This window comes from Prionailurus bengalensis, chromosome D1 (genome assembly GCF_016509475.1).
Source record: "Prionailurus bengalensis isolate Pbe53 chromosome D1, Fcat_Pben_1.1_paternal_pri, whole genome shotgun sequence".
In the NCBI taxonomy this organism is placed as follows: domain Eukaryota; kingdom Metazoa; phylum Chordata; class Mammalia; order Carnivora; family Felidae; genus Prionailurus; species Prionailurus bengalensis.
Window position 1 is genome coordinate 54,440,620 of NC_057346.1, and position 19,988 is coordinate 54,460,607.

The window sequence follows — 19,988 nt, forward strand, 5'->3', positions numbered from 1 at the left end:
TAATGGGATCATATCAAACATATATAATGCCTTTAATATATACACTGTACAAAAAGGTGAGGGTGGATTTGGAAACAAACATCCATAGAGAGAAGGTGATATGAAGGCAGAGAGAATGCCATCTATAAGCTAAGGAATGCCAAGGCTACTGGAAGCTGGAGAGGCCTGGCACAGTCTTCTTCATAGCCTCAGAAGCAACCAGCCCTGCTCATACCTTGATTCTGAACTTCAGGCCTCCAGAGCTAAGACAGTACATTTCTGTTTTTCTAAGCAAAAGTAAAATCTGGTTTTGAAAAAAACATACCATAGACTGGCAGAAAACATTTGCAAGACACATCTGATAAAGAATATGTAAAGAATTCTCAAAATTCAATAGTAAACAAACCATCCAATTACAAAATTAGCAAAAGATTTGAACAATACTTAAGCAAAGAAAATAAATAGTGGCAAATAAGCACTGCATTAGTCATCTTTGGAAGATTCTTTATATAATAACAAGTAATGATAATAAATAATCAACTTATTTTGGAAACTGGTAAATTAAGGAATCAAGCATTAGTCCTTCCTTTTCCTGTGCAAATTGAACTTCATGATAACCAGCTAGTTGATAAGGGAAGTTTCTCTTTATAGAAGTTTTCCATTAATAAATAAAGAAGAATGATAGGACTTGTACAGCAGTTTTACAACTTTAGTGAATTAGTAATCGAGGCAGTGATTACCAGTGGTTACTAACATCACAAAAGAGAAACAGGTGTCCTATCGTTCCTGAGGGAAGCACACCGTACCACCTGTGAAGTGGTCTTATAAGGAAAACATCAATCTGATCAAGCCTCTAAATCTAACTACCATCACAGGATATACAGGGAAATATTACTGGGCGGGAAATGTGAGGTATTTTACATATTAAAAGATGCTTAATGGCACACCTAGGTGACTCAGTCTTTCAGCTCAGGTCATGACCTCATTGCTCCTGAGTTCAAGCCCCGCCTTGGGCTCTGACAGCTCAGAGCCTGGAGCCTGCTTCAGATTCTTTCTCCATCTCTCTGCCCCTCCCCTGCTTGTGTTCGTTCTCTCTCTCTCTCTCTCTCTCTCTCTCTCTCTCTCTCTCTCTTTTTCTTTGTTTTTCTCTTTCTCTCAAATATAAAATTAAAAAAATGTTAGAGAAAAAGATGCTTAAGGAGCATATTACCCAATTGTAACGTGTGGACCTTAGTTGTATCTCGTCTAGAATAAACAAACTTTTTAAGTCAGAGAAATTTGAATATTGGCTGGATATTTGATAATAAAGAATTATTAAATTTTTAGGCATGATGCTGGTTTTGTGATTTTTTTTTTTAAGGTAAGGAATCAAGGCACCTGGGTGGCTCAGTCACGTGAGCATTGGACTTTTTTTTTTTTTTTTTTTTTTAATTCAGGTTAACATACAGTGCAGTATTGGTTTTAGGTGTAGAACCCATTGATTCATCACTTACCTGTAACACTCAATGCTCATCCCAACAAGTGCCCTCATTAATGCCTATCACACATTTTGCCCATCCCCTACCACTGACCTCCCTTCCAGCAACCCTCAGTTTGTTCTCTGTATGTAAGTGTCTCTTATGGTTTGCCTCCCTCTCTGTTTTTATCTTATTCTTGATTTTGGCTCAGGTCATGATCCTGGGGTAGAGGAATCGACCCCCAAGTCAGACTCTGCACTGAGTGTGGAGACTGCTTAAGATTCTCTCTCTCCCCCTCCACCCCTCTCCCCAGCTCATATGTGCTCTCTCTTTCTCAAATAAAAAAAATAATAAAATAAGGAATCACTTAGAAAATATTTATGGAAATGTGTACAAATGAAATGATATGATTTCTCTGGCTTCAAACCAGTCTGATTGGGAAGAGTGGATAAAGGTATAAATGAAACAAGATTGGCTATGAGTTAATTGTTGAAACTGAGGGATTTATTATGTCTATTTTTGTATACATTTCAAATTGTCTACGTTGAAAAGTTTTGAAGAACTGACAACAAATGATATGGAGACAGCCAAGAAGAACCGAACTGATATGTGTATGTTTCTTTTAGCATTAGGAAGTTGTTGGTGACCTTTTCCAATCATTTTAGTGAGGTGGAGCAGGTGTTGGGGATGGAAGAGGCCATTTCTCTAACACCGCCTTGTAGTACTCTGTTTTTATTTACTCTGCTCTAGCCACATGGGCTTCCCTGCTATTTTTCAAACATGCTTCCATTTCATGGTCTTTATGTTTGCTGCTCCCTTTCATTATCCTAGGTAAAATACCCCACCTATCTGAGTATTCTTACCTTGAACTTGCTTTATAGTTTCTCCAGAGTACTTATCACTGTCTGACCTATATAGTTATTTATTTTTGTCTTTTCACTAGAATGAAGCTCCTGAAAGCAGAGATTTGATTTCAGTTGATGTTATGCCCCTAGCACTTGGTGTACATCATAGGTGCTTGATAAATGTTTAATAAGTGTTCAGTAAATGTTGAATTTGTATGAATGAATGAACCAATGAATGAATTCTTCAGATCTCAGTTAATTACCTCTTCTGTGAAGTCTTCTCAACTGCTAGTCCCTCCCCTCCCAGAAAGTTGAGAGACTCTGTATCCTGTAGTCCCATTGTAACTTGTACACTCTCCCATAATAAGCTAATCCACAGTGACTGCTTTTAATATGATCTTTTTTTAAAGGATTCGTCCAGGGATATTCGAGAGGCTCTTCACGAACTTTTATGCTGTACTAATGTTTCAACCAAAGAAGGGATTCATCTTGCACTGGTGGAGCTGCTGAAAAATCTAACCAAGTACCCCACTGATAGGGACTCCATATGGAAGTAAGGACTTTTTGCTCATTTGTTCACTGAGTCCAATAATGTGATAAATGCACAGTATTGACATTATTCAGTGGTTCATCATAGATTAAGGGTATGACTCTCAATTTTGCCTTCAATTTAGAAACCTGACTCAACTGGACACTCAGGAGTCTAATTCCTAAATTGAATATCACATTTTAGATTATTTGTTTGTCCATCCATCTGCCTAGCAGATAATATGTGCCTGCTACCATATACTTACTGTGTGCCAAGCCCTGTGGTAAGTGTTAGAGGTACAGAGATGAGTTGATTAGGTTCCTTTTCTCCTATATAGTGTTAACCACTTCTTTGTCTCTTTTGCATTTTGTGTAGGATCACAGCCATAGTTACAGAGATTAGATGCAGGACTTGGCACTTTATCTACAAATGACAATCATTTTTTCCCTTGGTTACCTGTACCTTTACTGACTAGAGTCAAATTTACCATTGTTCATGAATTGCTGTTTGAAGAACTACTTGCATATGTTTATTATAAAATGTATGTTATTGTGCCCCACATATTTAAGTGAGCTTATGTGATGAGATCACTCTAGTGGTATAATTTATTGATTTTTCAGAAAAGTTTGTTACTAAAAATAGAAAAACTGGGTCAGATCAGGTACTTGTAGGATATATTAAAACTGAAAATACCAGGGGAATCTTCAAGGAACACTCAGTCATTTGGGGTGTGGGGGTTATAGTGGGGAAAAACACCTGTATCAGTATCTGTAGTTCTGTGGCAACACAGAACTTGCCTTAACATAAGATATGGGGTTATTACCAGAATATTTATATAAGACTGTCTTTATTGGGTGATTGTGGACAGAAAGCTCTTTCACCTTATAGTGATCCAAAAGATTTTGAAGTTACCTATTCATTATCATTTGAATTTTCATCTCTTTGCATGAATGGTGGCTTTACTTAGGAATATCAAAAAGAATGTGATAAAAGAGTAAAGAAATAGTCAAAGTGGCATTTTCTTTTTCTTTTTTTTTAGTATATGTGCTGCCGAAGCAAGCACAAGAGTGGCATGTTTTTACGACATTTTTAAAGATAGATAAACGAAAATTTTGAAGAAGGTAGTTTATTCTGTTTATATGACCCAGTCACTGTGTTAGGTGCCGTGGAGAGTTAAGAACAGATTCAACTTAGAGACCTAGCCTTCAAATATCAGGAGGGGCGAGAAGTAGGGAATATGTAGATGAGGAGGTGGATGAGACAGAAAAAATGTTACAAGTCAGAAATGAAGTCCAGTTTTAGAGAGGCCCAGGTGCTTGGGAGATCCGAATATAATAAATAGGAAATCAAATAAAGGAGTGGTACCTGGAGGTCAAACTATAAAATTTACAATGTCCCCTAAAACAGAATGAGAAAAGGGTTGAGAGAGTTCAGAAAACTAGTGCAGTAAGTGCTTTTCACATAGGAGGAAAAGTAGAACTGGGGAAACGTGTGCTTTCCTAAAAAGATCAAGTACTCGAAATGGGATACCTATCATACTCCATATATCCATGAATTTGTTCATGGTGTTTGTTTTTTCTCTGTCGCCAGTCTACCTATTCTCCAGTCCCTGGTGAACTCCCATCTCCTTTGTGAAACCTTCTCTATCATGGTGATCTCTTCTACCTTTGACAGGTAGAAAACAGAGTATCATTCATTTGGCAGTACATTAACTTGTAGTACTTGTCATCTTTGCCCTAGCTGGATCATAAACTCCACAAGAATAGAAATAAGGATTTAATTTCTTTTTAATTCAGCACACCTTCTAAACCATAATAATAAAATGCCTAATTACCAGTACACATGTAGTTCTTTATAGCTTATAAAGGATTTTCTTGTAGTCCTAATAGTTAACTAATAGCTGCTTAATAATAGCTAATTGAGTTCTTACTATGTGACCCTTTGCTAAGTACTTTTTATTTATTATCTCATTTAATCCTTACAGCAACTGTATGAGGCAATGATTTTTTAATCCCATTTTGTAGTAAGAAACTTATCTGCCCAAGGCCACACAGTTGTTAATTTTCACGTTTCAGGTCTCTTCTGATTTCAGAACTTCACCCAGGATATCAGTTAGAATGCTTTTGCATTTTTGTAATAGAAAATCTGATTAAAAGTGGCTTAAACAATAAGGTCTAATTTTTTGGCATGACAAGTCAGAAAGTTGGTTTCAGGATTGGTAATTCAGTTTAACAGGGTTAGTAATCTGGTTGATTTCTCTGCAGTTCCCTTGGCTTTCTTCTCATTAGTTGCAAGATGGCTGCCTCATAAGATAGTATCTTAAGGCAGAAAAGAAAAGGTATACCTTCTCACACATTTCTCTTTTTATTTGATTAGGAGAACATTCCTGAGAAGCTCCCCACTAGATTTTCCTTCTTGTTCCTTTGACCAGAAAAGGGTTACCTTATTACCTGCAAAGCAGTCACTGGAAAATGGGAGTGGGATTGCCATGATGAGTTTAGACCAATTGTTGTTGAGCCCTTGCTTCTCTGAGCACCTACCTGATATCCGAGGAAAGACAGGGTTTTCTTGGCAAGGAAAATGGGGAAAATGGCTGTTGGTTAAATAACCAGCAGTAATTTATGTCATACTAGCCCTTTAATTTTCATAATAGGAATTTTTTTAGATGAATTAACTGAGTTCCAGAATCATTGAATGACTTATCTGAGGTCACAGAGGTAGCAAAAGTAGATGTTTGAGAATTTGCAATTCTGAATCAGGTTTTCTGATTCCAGTCTCCAGTACTTTTTAAAGCATATATTAAGTTATTAAGGTGGGCTCTCATTTTGTTTGTTTCAGATGCTTGAAGTTTCTGGGAAGTCGACATCCAACCCTGGTGCTTCCCTTGGTGCCAGAGCTCCTGAGCACGCATCCGTTTTTTGACACAGCTGAACCAGACATGGATGATCCAGCTTGTATCCTCTGTGCTTAGGACAGACTCTGCTGATTTAGTGGGGGTGTTTTGGCATCTTTTTCTGCAATGTAGCTGGGGGTGCGGGTCCAAGTTTAATTTTTTTCATTTCTTTTAGTTAAGAGTATATCCTGAGGGAGCCTGGTAGTTATTATTCTTAGCTTTCATTCATGTTTTCACAGTAATTCACATTTGCTATTTACTACTGCTACTACTACTATAATAATAATAACAATTATTATTATTGTTCTTTATTTTTTTTTTTTACCATTTCTTGAGCCCCTGCTATATTCCATACACCGTTTCATGCCTTATACATTTACTACTGATCTTCCAAATACCCCTGGGAGAAGGTATTATTCCCGGTTTACAGATGAGGAGACTGAGGGTTAGAGAGTCTAAATAACTCTCCAAGCAGCAAATGTGGGATTCAAAGACGTCTTTGTTTTTAAAACCTATGAGCTTTCCCCTTGTGTTACTCGGAGTTTAACTTTATCTGCAGCCTGAGGAGGGGATGTGTTGAGCTAGACTGCAGGATTGCTTTGCCTCTGATACAAGTTCAGTGGGTTTGTGATAACCAGGGAAAGCATATCCTGCAGTTGTTTTCCAGTAATGGGAATACATTTACATCGGTGCAAACACACTCTCTGAGGATTCTTTTCTCTCTATAGCAGATTCTTGGTGAGGTTTGGGAGGTATTAATGGAGATAAAGATCAGCCAAGTAAGTGCTTTTGTAAGTTGACCATGTGTTCTCTCTTAATTCTGTATGTTTATTTTCACAGTGTGTTTGGATACATTTTAAACAATCTGTTTAATTGATGTACTAACCATGCCTGACTTTGTGTTACCACTGAGAAAGGCACATTCCAGACCTTACCTGTAAATGTGTGATACTATAGCTGTTTGAAATTCAGCTCATTAGAGGGGCTTTTGGGCTATGTGTTATTACAAATTACACATGATGTATTGAAGTGCTCTGAAATCTGAAGGCCCTTTTACATTGAAAAAAAAAAAAACAGTAAACATTTTTGGAAACCTGTTATGTTAAGATATTTTTCTGCATAGTTGGAAGATTGTGTTGTTTAGGAAATATGTTTGTTGGTGAAAGAAATTGCCCCCAAATGTAGTTTAAACAAGTTACGGTTTTTACTTTTCTTCAAGGTAAAAGAAATCTGGAGGCACACAGTCTAGTGCTGGTATAGCAGCTCTACATTATTCTTAGTGATCCTAGCTGCTTCTTTCTCTTCTGCCATTTTCAGTTGTCCAACATTGCTGTCAGTGCTCCAATCGTCAGCCCCAGGTTCTGAGCAGAAAGCTAGAGAATATTTGGAGTAAAATGAGTATTCTATTAGCAGAGAAGAATGGATATTGGGTAGGAAAATAGCAGGCACTTCTATAGGGATACATATGGAAGATTGGAAACTATGTTTATCTTTTAATTTCCAATTTTCTCTTTGTTATAAAATTAATATGAAAAGGAAAAAAAATCCACACAGTTGAAAGAAGAAACTTCATACTTAACATTCGAAGTCCTACTAATCATAGTAATCGACCATTAGTATTTTGGTGTATTTCTTTTTTCCTTTTTTAAGCCTTGGGATTGTGTTTTTGCTGTTATTTTTTAACATAGTTTATCTCATCATCAAATATCTGATAATAAATAGCTGCCATCATATCCTCTATGTTAGAGCCTGCTTTTTGCACTTATGACAAAGTGCTTGTGATACAGAAGAATTTATACATTCTTCATAAATATGTTTTTCTTCTTTTTTAAGTTTATTTATTTTTGAGAGAGTGCAAGTTGGGGAGGGGGAGAGAGAGAGAGAGAGAGAGAGAGAGAGAGAGAGAGAGAGAGAGAGAAAGAAAAGAAAAGAAAAGAAAAGAAAAGAAAAGAAAAGAAAAGAAAAGAAAGAGAATGAGAATATGACTCCCAAGTGGGCTCTGGGCTGTTAGCGGGAGCCTGACATGGGTCTCAAACTCACAAACTGTGAGATCATGACCCGAACTGAAAGCAGGAGTCGAATGCTTCAACGACTGAGCCACCCAGGTATCCCCATAAGTACAATTTTTAATGATTGCATAATACTCCATCAAGTAGATGAAACACAGGTGTATAAGTCATTCTCCTGGTTTGGGACACTTAGTTTGTTCCTGATTATTTGTTATTATAAATGATTCTGTACTATATGATTATTTACTTAGAATAAAATTTGAGATGTAGAATTACTCAACATTCAAAAGGCTCCTACTGTCTAGTGCCAAATTATTATCCAAAGGAATTGTGCCAGAATGTACCTTAGTAGGCCATGTACCAAAAGTTTCTATTTGTTAGTATTCTCAGCACCATCAGGCATTATTTTAAAAAAACCTTTGGTAATTGGGGTGGTAATTGGGGTAACTTGGAGATGGGTAATGTATCTCGTTGTTTGAATTTGCATTTATTTGTTAGAAAATTGTCATTTAATTGGACTTTTGGGGGTGGGAAGTTGGGACACTGGATTTTTGCCCAGCTCAACCTTTTGTACCTCCAGGTCTCCTTAACCCACTCACGCATCAGACATTGCAGTTTTGGTTCTTATTTTTAATGCTGCTAAAACCTGTCCAACAATGCCAGCATTGTTCTCAGATCATACCTTCAGGCACTATGCCTACCTCCGAGACAGTCTTTCTCATCTTGTTCCTGCCTTAAGGGTATGTTGAAAACAGCTGTTGTCATTATTTTTGGTTTTTTGATTTTTGGTCCTTTGTGGTTGTCAAATAGCCAAAAGCAGACTGTATTTTCTCTGAAAACACGTTAGTTCATTCATTCTCTTTCTCTCTTGGGCTCTCTCCCACTGTTTTGTACTTTTGCTTCTATAACTTTTACTTTTTAAGAAGATTCATATTCTAAATGTCCCTGAGTTATTGGTTATGTTATGTTAGGCAAGAAACAGGCATCTGGAATAGCATATTTTGGATCAAGGATTAGATTGTGTAACATTTTAACCATTACATAAAGCCATAATTTTCAGCAAGTTTATTTTTTAATAATAAACCTTTGTTTTTTTTAAAACCTAGAGATACAGAAAGAAAAAAAATTTTTTAATTAACGATGATAATAATAATGGCAAATACTTATTGAATGCTAACTGTGTGCAGGCACTTTTCTGAGCTCTTGATTTGTGTTAACTTATTCCTGCTTAGGTGACTCTAAATGACTTTATTTAGAGTAATTATATGTACGTGGTTAGAAAATCTAAACTGTAAGTTACAAAATTGAAAGTGAAATCCTTTTTGCTCTCCCCCATCCCTTTCTTGGAGGGTAACTAGCAGTAAGAACAAGAATTATAATTACCATCATATATAAAAATTTATAATTACCATCATTTAAAGCATGCTATATAAATTTATTTTGGAATAAATCATTTCCCTACGAATTGGAAGATCGAATGAAGTTTAAAAATAAATGTGACAACAGACTGATTATTAGTTCCATTTCTATGGTTAGCCCATTTATTTCAGTTAGCAATAGAAAATAATACTATACCATTCTCTTTTCTTTCTCCTTGCTGCTTGTGGTTATATTGTATAGACTATATTCATTTTCTCTCTCTCCATTTCTCCCACTGAAGCTAAGGAATGAAAGAAAGGTTGTTTACACAATTACCTCACCTGTTGTTCCTTTCCTGTATTTGACTCATGTTTTTTTCTCATTTCTGTGTGTTACCAGAAGCTGAGCCACAGAATTTGGTGGCACTATAACACCACTATGTTTGCTTAGTTACCAGGTAGAAAGCTAGTGTCATCGGCTGTTTCTGCCAATATCACACCTCATGAGGACCCTTCCCATCAGTTCCTGCAGCAAAGCCTTGAGAGGGTGTACAGTCTTCAGCACCTGGACCCTCAGGGAACCCAGGAGCTGCTGGAGCTCACCATCAGGTGAGATGTTTTTTTGACAGAGTTAATACTGTTGTTATGCTCAGCTCTTTTGATTTCCAGTGTTGGCCTATACTCACACATGGTTTTATGATCTGTTTATATTTGCATTAGTTTGGAGTTTGAGCATATTTCAAAGAAAAACTCTTTGTGTTCATGACCAGATTGATGATAAGCGCAAAACTCGAAAGCATTAAAGAGAAGCTGTTTTTAATTTTTCTTTCCTTGCTAATATGCAAGGAATGCAAGTTATGATAGGTGACAGAAAATGTAAAGTAGCAGTGACTTAAATAAGAGGAAAGGTTAATTCTTTTTTGTAGGCAAGGCAGAGCTGAGATGGTTATCAGGGTCCTAGGTGCATTTTTTTCTCCATCTTCTAGATCAAGTGGTCTCTGTCTAAAGATCCAAACTCTGAACTATCCCCTCTGTACTCCAGGCTGCAGGAAAAAGGAAAGAGCAGGAGAAGGGCATCATTTCTAACCCCATAAATAAATATATATATATATATATATATATATATATATATATACACGTACATATGTATCTATACATATACGTATCTATACATATATATCTATGTATATCTATATCTATATCTATATATATTTATTTTAGAGAGAGAGAGAGGGAGCACATGAGCGGGGGAGAGGGATTGAGGGAGAGAGAGAGAATCTCAAGCAGGCTCCATGCTCAGTGCAGAGCCTGACACAGAGTTCGATCCCATGACCCTGGGATCATGACCGGAACCGAAATCAAGAGTCGGGCACTCAGCTGAGCCACCCAGGCACCCCTCCTCACGTCCTTTTAAAGACACTTCCCCATGGCACAAAAACAGACACTCAGATCAATGGAACAGAATAGAGAACCCAGTAATGGACCTACAAGCGTATGACCAACTCATCTTTGACAAAGCAGGAAAGAATATCCAGTGGAATAAAGACAGTCTCTTCAGCAAGTGGTGCTGGGAAAACTGGACAGTGACATGCAGAAAAATGAACCTGGACCACTTTTTTTCCTTTTCTTTTTTTTAATTTTTTTAATGCTTATTTTTGAGAGAGAGAGACAAAGTGTGAGTGGGGGTGGGGCACAGAGAGAGGGAGACACAGAATCTGAAGCAGGCCCCAGGCTCTGAGTGGTCAGAACAGAGCCTGACGCGGGGCTCGAACCCACGAACTGTGAGATCATGACCTGAGCCGAAGTCGGATGCTAAACCAACTGAGCCACCCAGGCTCCCCATGGACTACTTTCTTTTTTTTAATTTAATTTAATTAATTAATTTATTTATTTTTAATTTTTTTTTTTAACATTTATTTATTTTTGAGACAGAGAGAGACAGAGCATGAATGGGGGGAGGGCCAGAGAGAGAGGGAGACACAGAATCTGAAGCAGGCTCCAGGCTCTGAGCTGTCAGCACAGAGCCTGATGCGGGGCTCGAACTCATGGACCATGAGATCGTGACCTGAGCGAAGTCGGACACTCAACCGACTGAGCCACCCAGGCGCCCCTGGACTACTTTCTTATACCATACACAAAAATAAACGCAAGATGGATGAAAGAGCTAAATGTAAGACAGGAAGCCATCAAAATCCTCGAGGAGAAAGCAGGCAAAAACCTCTTGACCTTGGCCGCAGCAACTCATTATGTCTCCAGAGGCAAGGGAAACAAAAGCAAAAATGAACTATTGGGACCTCATCAAAATAAAAAGCTTCTGCACAGCAAAGGAAACAATCAGCAAAACTAAAAGGCAACTGATAGAATGGGAGAAGATATTTGCAAACAACATATCCAATAAAATGTTAGTATCCAAAATCTATAAAGAACTTATCATACTCAACACCCAAAAAATAAATAATCCAGTGAAGAAATGGGCAAAAGACACGAATGGACACTTTTCCAAAGAAGTCATCCAGATAGATGGCTAACAGACACATGAAAAAATGCTCAACATCACTCATCATCAGGGAAATACAGATCAACACCACAATGAGATACCACCTTACACCTGTCAGAATGGCTAACATTAACAACTCAGGCAACAATAGATGTTGGCGAGGATGCGGAGAAAGAGGATCTCTTTTGCGCTGCTGGTGGGAATGCAAACTGGTGCAGCCACTCTGAAAAACAGTATGGAGGTTCCTCAAAAAATTAAAAATAGAACTAACCTACCACCCAGCAATTGCACTACTAGGCATTTATCCAAGGGATACGGGTATGCTGTTTCAAAGGGACACATGCACCCCAATGTTTATAGCAGCGCTATCCACAATAGCCAAAGTATGGAAAGAGCCCAAATGTCCATCGATGGATGAATGGGTAAAGAAGATGTGGTGTATATATATACAATGGAGTATTACTCAGCAATCAAAAAGAATGAAATCTTGCCATTTGCAACCACGTGGATCGAACTAGAGGGTATTATGCTAAGTGAAATTAGTCATTCAGAGAAAGACAAATATAATATGACTTCACTCGTGTGAGGACTTTAAGCCATAGAACAGATGAACGTTAAGAGAAGGGAAACAAAAGTAATATAAAAACAGGGGGGATGAAATGTAAGAGACTCTTAAATATGGAGAACAAACAGAGGGTTACTGGAGGGGGGTTGGGAGGGCAGATGGGCTAAATGGGTAAGGGGCATTAAGGAATCTACTCCTGAAATCATTGTTGCACTGTATAGTAACTAACTTGAATGTAAATTTAAAAAAAAAAAAAAAAAAAAAAAAAGACACTTTCCCCAAATTGCATGTTCTAATTTTACTTGCATCCCACAGACCAGAAGTTAAGTCACATGGCCATAGAGCTTCTAGGGGCTAGGAAATGTAGTCTTTATTCTGGCTGACCAGTGCTTTGTTAACATTTGGTGGCTCTGATACTTAGGAAAAAGGGGAAGATACTGGGGAACAACCAGCAGACTCTGCCAAACCTTATTAGGATGTCCTGAATGATAGGAGAAGAATTGAAATCCATTTGCCTTTAGCAAAAGCAATATCCATCTGCTTTTGTAAATAAGGTTTGAAGGCAGAGTTGAGTAGCACCATAGACACTGTATGGCCTACAAAGCCTAAAATATTTACTGTCTGACCCTTTACAGAAAGTTTGCTGACCCTGAAGTGATGCCTCTATCATATTTTGTTTTTCTCTCCTCCCTTAACAGAGTGATTAGTTAAGGGCCACTATCTGAAGTTGTTGGCCCTGAGCCTAGGAAAATAAACTCTACTTTCTGACTCAGCCCCACATAAGTAAACATTTAGGTTTTGTTTTTGACAGTTTGTATCCTGTTGGCACTAAAGCAAGTACAGAATATATAAAAGCAAGCTTGTTCATCAGCTGCAGTGCTGGCTGTTAGGTGCTCAGTAAACACCTGTTGATCTGAGTTGCCTGCATGTTCTGGTGAGAGCCCTGCTGGGCTTCAGGCTGGTGGGACCACTGTTCTAGTGCTGTGGTTGGTCCTGGGCACTGTTTCTAACTTGAGTGCATTCTGAGGAGGGTGTCCAGGATGGTGAAATATCCAGAAAGGAAAGCAGATGGTATAGTAGTTATTGATGACCTACTCTGTTTTACAAACATTACTGCAGTTAGATATTGTTACCATTTCACAGAGAAGAAATGGGAATTTGGGGAGGTGAAGCAATTTGCTAGGAAGTAGCGAAAATGAGATTTGAATCTAGTTTTGTTTGACTTTAAAATTGATGTTTTGGGGCGCCTGGGTGGCGTAGTTGGTTAAGCGTCCGACTTCAGCCAGGTCACGATCTCACCATCCGTGAGTTCGAGCCCCGCGTCGGGCTCTGGGCTGATGGCTCAGAGCCTGGAGCCTGTTTCCGATTCTGTGTCTCCCTCTCTCTCTGCCCCTCCCCCGTTCATGCTCTGTCTCTCTCTGTCCCAAAAATAAATAAACGTTGAAAAAAAAATTTAAAAATAAAATTGATGTTTTGTGGGGTGCCTGGGTGTCTCATTTGGTTAAGCATCCAACTTCAGCTCAGGTCATGATCTTGTTGTCTAGGTGTTTGTGCCCTGCATTGGGTTCTTTGCTTACAGCTCAGAACCTGAATCCTGCTTCAGATTCTGTGTCTCCCTCTCTCTCTCTGCCCCTCCCTCACTTGCTCTCTCTCAACATTAAGGGGCACTTGGGTGGCTGATTTGGTTAAGTGTTTGATTTCGGCTCAGATCATGATCTTGTGGTTCATGGATTTGAGCCCCACATCGTGCTCTGTGCTGACAGCTCAGAGCCTGGAGCCTGCTTTGGATTCTGTGTCTCCCTCTCTCTTTGCCCCCACTCTGCTTGTGCTCTCTTTCACTCTCAAAAATATTTAAAAAAAATTTTTTTTTAATTAAAGAACAAAAAACCACATAAATATCGATTTTTTGTGATGTGCAGCAGGCATATCTAACAGGCGATTCCTGTTACATCAGATGACCCTTGGGGTTCTGCAGAACTTACATTTTTGGTAGTTGTTGCAAAGTGAAATGTTAGAGTTTCATACAGAAGTTTCTCTGATTAGGACTCTGATCACTTAGTTGTTAGTGTTAGTTTGAAACAAACTTCACCATCATACGCACCCCATTCCCTTTGTTGTAATCCAGGAAGCACCCATTTAACCTAACTGAATCTCATCGATAGAATGTGTACTATAGTTTAGTTAGGGCCCTGGGAAATAATTTGTTTGTTCCTTGAATTTGACATAACTATTTTGTCTTCATCATTGTACCTTGGGTATTGTATAGGAGCTCAGTAAATATTTGTTGAAAACTGTAGTTGTGATCACTTAACAAGGAATGAAGACTTTTTTTCTTTTTTGAAGCTTATTTATTTTTGAGATAAGAGAGAGAGTAGGGAAGGGGCAGAGAGAGAAGGAGACAGAGAATCCCAAGCAGGCTTTGCAACATCAGCACTGAACCTGACACAGGGCTTGAACCCACAAACCGTGAGGTCATGACCTGAGCCGAAACCAAGAGTTGGAGGCTTAACCAACTGAGCCACCCAGGTGCCCCAGAAATGAAGACTTCTAATATTGTTATAGATGGCATTTCCTTCTGGCCATTTCTCATCTCCAGATTTATGGATTTGTTGTTTGGTAAGGCTTGCTGTCCTTGATCATAACAAGAGGTATATTGTCTGTCAAGCACCTGCTATATACCCACTTTTTAAAGTGCCTTATGAATTGAATTTGAAAACAATTTTATGAGAAGTACCCCATTTTTTAGAAGTACCCCATTTTTAAAATGAGTGAGGGAGCTGGGGGTTCATTCACTTGTTACACTGTTTTTGAGTATCCATCATATGCTAGGCAGAAGGGGTACAGTAGTAAACAAAATAGTTTCTGCTGTAAGAGATCTTATAGCCTGGTTGGGGAAATAGCTAGGTAAATAAGAAATACAATATTGTGTTTTCCATGCTGCATTATGGGGAGTACAGGGTTCTCCAGGATAACGGAAGGGAGGCACCTAACCCTTCCCTGGATGGCTAAGCAGTTACCTGAAGAATGAATAGAAGTTCATCAAATGAAGAAGGGAGAAGACTCTCCAGGACGGAGAAGATAGCAAAGTCTTGGACTAGAACATAGGTCTTTCTAGCCCTTCCATCTGGTCACACTGCTCTGTTTCTGGTTAACAGTTTGTAGGACACAAATGCACCTGGGATAATGAGATTTAAAATCCAAAGGAATTGATTGAAGCCTTAATTTTTATCATTTCCTAGGCTCATGATCTTGGGCCTCAACACCCTCATCTGTAATTTGAGGGTTGTATGTACCTGCTCATAGGACTGTTGTGAAGATTATTATCATGATCTATGCAAGGTATTTTGAGAATAGCAGTTACATAGATAATAGCCATTTATGAAGTGTTTTAAAATTTAAATTGTGGCTCTTCTGACAGAGTAGACAAGCTCTTGACATTTTGTAAGTAAATCCAGTCCAAACTTTATAAATGGTACTTAGTGCCAACATGTGGACTAAGGATTGCTGAAGTATGTGTTCCTGGGAGGGGCACTTTTGCCCTCTCAAATCACATTTGTAGAAATAGGATTTACTATGCATCTAGTTTTAAATCCATTTAGGTGTCATCTGTGTTTGATGCAGTTCATAAATAAATGAAAAGACTTTAGTGTGCCTGGGTGGCTTAGTTGTTTAAACATCTGACTTAGGCTCACATCATGATCTCGTGGTTTGTGAGTTCGAGCCCCACATCGGGCTGTCTGCTGTCAGCACAGAGCCTACATCAGATACTCTGTTCCCCCTCTCTCGCTGCCCCTTCTCTGCTTTCTTTCTCTCTCTCAAAAATAAATAAACATTAAAACATACTTTAATATTAAATAAATAAATGAAATATGATATGCTTTATTAAAAAAAAAAAGATTTGTGGAGTTCAGACAGACCGGAGTTCAAGGCCTGTTTTTGCTACTCATTAGTCTTGTAACCTTGGGCAAACTACTTAAACTCTGATCTTCCCTTTCATTCTCAGTGAATTAGGATTAATTGCAATTTGCAGTGTCAGGATTAAATAGGCTCAAGTAAGGAAACACCTAGCACACCTAGTATAGTGCACATAGATGGTGCTCTTTGTACCTGTCTCATTAAAGAGTTTATAGTTTCCTGATGGATGTTTAAAATTAGGCTTCCTGAGGATTGTGGGCATAGATAGGCACAGAGAGGAAACAGTACGATAAGGGCATTTTGTCCAGGTTAGCACGTTTCTTATTTTGCTTGTACAGTAGTTCAGATTTCCCGTGGCTGGTTGGGTTACATCTTGTTCTGTGCAACTGAGAACAATTGTGGCAGTGTAGGGGCTGTAGAATAGCTTAACACCGGATAGCCGTCAGCTAATGTATAGTCAGCTGGTCAGTGTTCACTATAATTGTTAACAGAAAGGCAGAATCTTCCTGGAGAGGAAACGTTTCAGAAATACAGCGATTCAGGGCTGTCTTCACAAGAGAGACATCCGAGATGTGAAAAGAGAGGGACCAGCTGGCCACCAAAGTAGCATTGCACAGGTGTGGTTAGCTAGTACAGGGCCTTGCCTTTTACTGTGCTGGATACCGACAACAGCACACTCCAGGAACCGCTCCAGCCACCAAAACTCACAAGAGATGGATCTGTAAGGCACTGGTCCTAATTTTTTCAGTCACTTTGGGAAGAACTCATTCTGTGTCCTTTTCTGGGGCATCTCCTTCCTGATATCAAGGTCCGTAGGCGGCAGCATTAGCTATTAAAAAGTTGCATGAGGGGGACCTGGGTGGCTCAGTTGGTTAAGCATCTGACTTCTGCTCACGTCATGATCTCGCAGTTGGTGAGTTCCAGACCTGCCTCAGGCTCTCTGCTGTCAGTACAGAGCCCACTTCTGATCCTGTCTCCCTCTCTCTTTGCCCCTCCCCTTTTCTCTCTTTTTCTGAAAAATAAATAAACATTAAAATAAATAAACTTTTTTTTTTTTTTAAGTTGCATGAGATTAAAGGGATGGGTTTACTCCAGTGGACAGTTTTGTACAGGCTATTGTGAAACTTTATATGATGAACTTTATATTGTGAAACTTTATGCCACTCCACTTTCCTTGTGACCCAGATCTTCAGGTTTTCACAGCTGTCATTTCTATATGAAATTTTGATTTTGCCATTAAAAAACAAGACCACTTTCCATGAATGCTTTCTGAGGTGGATTATTAGGTTACACAAACACACACACTTCTCCCCCCCACCAAAAAAGAAAAAAGAAAAACAATGTGTTGTGTTTTTTTTGTAGATGTATAGTGTTTCCCCAGAAGAATTAAAGAAAAAAAATTTTAATGTTTATTTTTGAGAGAGAGAGACAGAGCATGAGTTGGGGAGGAGCAGAGAGAGAGGGAGACACAGAGTCAGAAGCAGGCTCCAGGCTCTGATCAGTCAGCACCGAGCCAGCCCAACACGGGGCCCCAAACTCATGAACTGTGAGATCATGACCTGAGCTGAAGTTGGATGCTCAACCAACTGAGCCGCCCAGGCACCCCTATGTATCCCCAGAAGAATTTAAAAGAAACTGGCAATGGTGGTTGCCTGTGAGAAGGGTGTACTGCTTAGTGGTGCAATGGGATAGGAAGGTGGACTAACTTAATTGCATATCCTATAGTATCTTTTGAATTCTATACTTCATTGGTTAATTCTATAGCTTGGTATGTATTGTCTATTCAACAGATTAAAAATTTGAAATCCATAATTCCAGCCCCCACACAATTTTATCTGTGTGTGCCACTCTCTGTTTTCTTGTCCACGGGCAACTCTGTTTTATATTTTTGCAATCATTTTGTCTGTACCTGTATCCAGCTAGGATACTTTTAGTTTCAGGTATCTGACAACCTCATCTCAAACTAGCTTACAGTGGCTTTTTATTTCTTCATACGAATAGAAAATCGGAGGCAGTTCTAAGTATGGTATGGTCAAGTAGTTCATTTACATCATTGAAGATCCAGTTCTTTTGTCTCTCTGGATTTTTCTTATCCTCAGCATTTGCTTTATCCCAAGGCTTTTTTCTTTTAGAGTTACAGTATGGCTGCCAGGCAGTCAGGACTGTAAGTGCTCTTGTTCAGTCTAGCGCATGTTAGAGGTAGAGACAGAAAGACAGAGACACTCTCAGACCTGCTCCAAGCATGGAATATACGTCCTTGCATTAGGACTGACAAGGCCAACTTAAGTCACGTAACCAGGGAGATGACATATACTAATTGGCTTAGTTCAATCAGAATCTACCTGGAACTGGGTTTGAGGACACCTTCCCTTGAACAAAATCAGAGTTCAGTTAGTGAGGAAGAAGTACAGAATGGCTAAATGGGTAAGGAGCCAACAAAGCCTACTACAGTATCTTAAAAAAAATTTTTTTTTCCTGATGATAACAAAAAATACTTGTCTATTGTATGGAAAACAAAGCACAGTTGGGAGAAGGCACTAAAAAGCACCTAATACCTCTATCCAGAAAACCACTTTGCTATATTTTTCTTCTACACATAGTTTTTACATAGTTGAGATCATACACCTTACTACCATTTTATATTTTAATGTCTGTAGAATATTCCACTATAATAGCCTGTACAAGAGTGAATGTTGTGGGGTATAAAGCAATTCATTTGTTTTTAAGCAATTTTTTAAATTTAAATTTTAGTTCACATACGGTGCAATATTGGTTTCAGGAGTAGAATTCCATGATTCATCACTTACATATTTCTGTTGGATATTTCCCGTAGAATTATTTCTCAGCATAAAGCTACTGATCAAAATATTTGACCATGTGTATGGCTTTTATAATGTAGTGCAGTGTTACTTTCTAAAAGAATTGTATTTGCTTAAACTGCTACCAAAGCATGAGTGAACCAATTTCATTATAATCACTCCAGCATTGGGTTCTGTCATTGTGGGGCACCTGGTTGGCTCAGTCAGTAGAGCGCACAATTCTTGATTTTGGGGTTTTGAGTTTGAGCCCCACAAAGGGTGTAAAGATTACTTAAAAAAATAAAGTCTTTGAAAAAGAATTTGTGGCGAATTTATTTACTAGGTATAAAATGGTAAAATGCTTTTGTTGTGATCTTTATATTGATATCATTATCCCTATCCAATGTGTGGCTTGGGGTTTTATTTACCATAGGGATCTGCAAAGACTTGGAGAACTTCAGTCTGAATTAGCAGGAGTTGCTGACTTCTCTGCTACCTATCTTCGGTGTCAACTTCTTCTCATCAAGGTGGGCTTGAATCCATTATGTTTGTGACTGTGCTTATAATGTGCATAAAGTGTATAAGAATGCACTTGAATGGATTCAGCAGTTCTTTTAGGCCATTAATGTACAGTCTTATGTAGCTGCTTAGCAGTGGAGAAATTATTTACTTGGCAGTGTAATTATATTTGTCTCTAAAGAATTGTTAACTTGTGTGGGAATTTAAATTTTTTAATTTGGAAGTATTCTTTTATCATTATATAATTAGAGTAGATTGGATAACATTTTCATTAGAATCATATGGATTTTAAATTGGTTTTTATAATTTGATTAGCATAGAACTTTTATATTATTTTCTTAAAATGCCAGTTTTACTTTGTCGAAGTCTTATTAGTCAAAGGTTGATTTCATTGCTTTTAAAATGGCCACCTTGCTGGCATTCTATATTAGGTGGTCAGATTTCATATATACACACACAAAGTTGGTAACCAAGAAGCCGTTTCAGTTTGCTGAGTTGAAAATGTGTTCAATTAGTTCAGTAGCTTTCAGCTTCTGCAGTAGAGTTCTCTAAATTTAGGTTTAGGATTTAGGGGATCCCTCTTACTTTATATGTCTTTATCTTGGCTTTAGTTCCAAGTGTCTT

The 19,988-nt window shown here is 38.4% G+C and overlaps 1 protein-coding gene across 1 annotated transcript in view; it reads left to right on the top strand.

Annotated features, from left to right (window-relative positions):
- INTS4 (integrator complex subunit 4) overlaps positions 1-19,988 on the top strand; it is a 118,169-nt gene that overhangs the window by 77,181 nt on the left and 21,000 nt on the right. Inside the window, exons 12-16 of the mRNA XM_043580138.1 lie at positions 2,692-2,834; positions 5,649-5,764; positions 8,319-8,452; positions 9,522-9,679; positions 19,279-19,372. Of these exons, the coding sequence (XP_043436073.1) occupies positions 2,692-2,834; positions 5,649-5,764; positions 8,319-8,452; positions 9,522-9,679; positions 19,279-19,372 (645 nt within the window). The remainder of the gene's footprint in view (positions 1-2,691; positions 2,835-5,648; positions 5,765-8,318; positions 8,453-9,521; positions 9,680-19,278; positions 19,373-19,988) is intronic.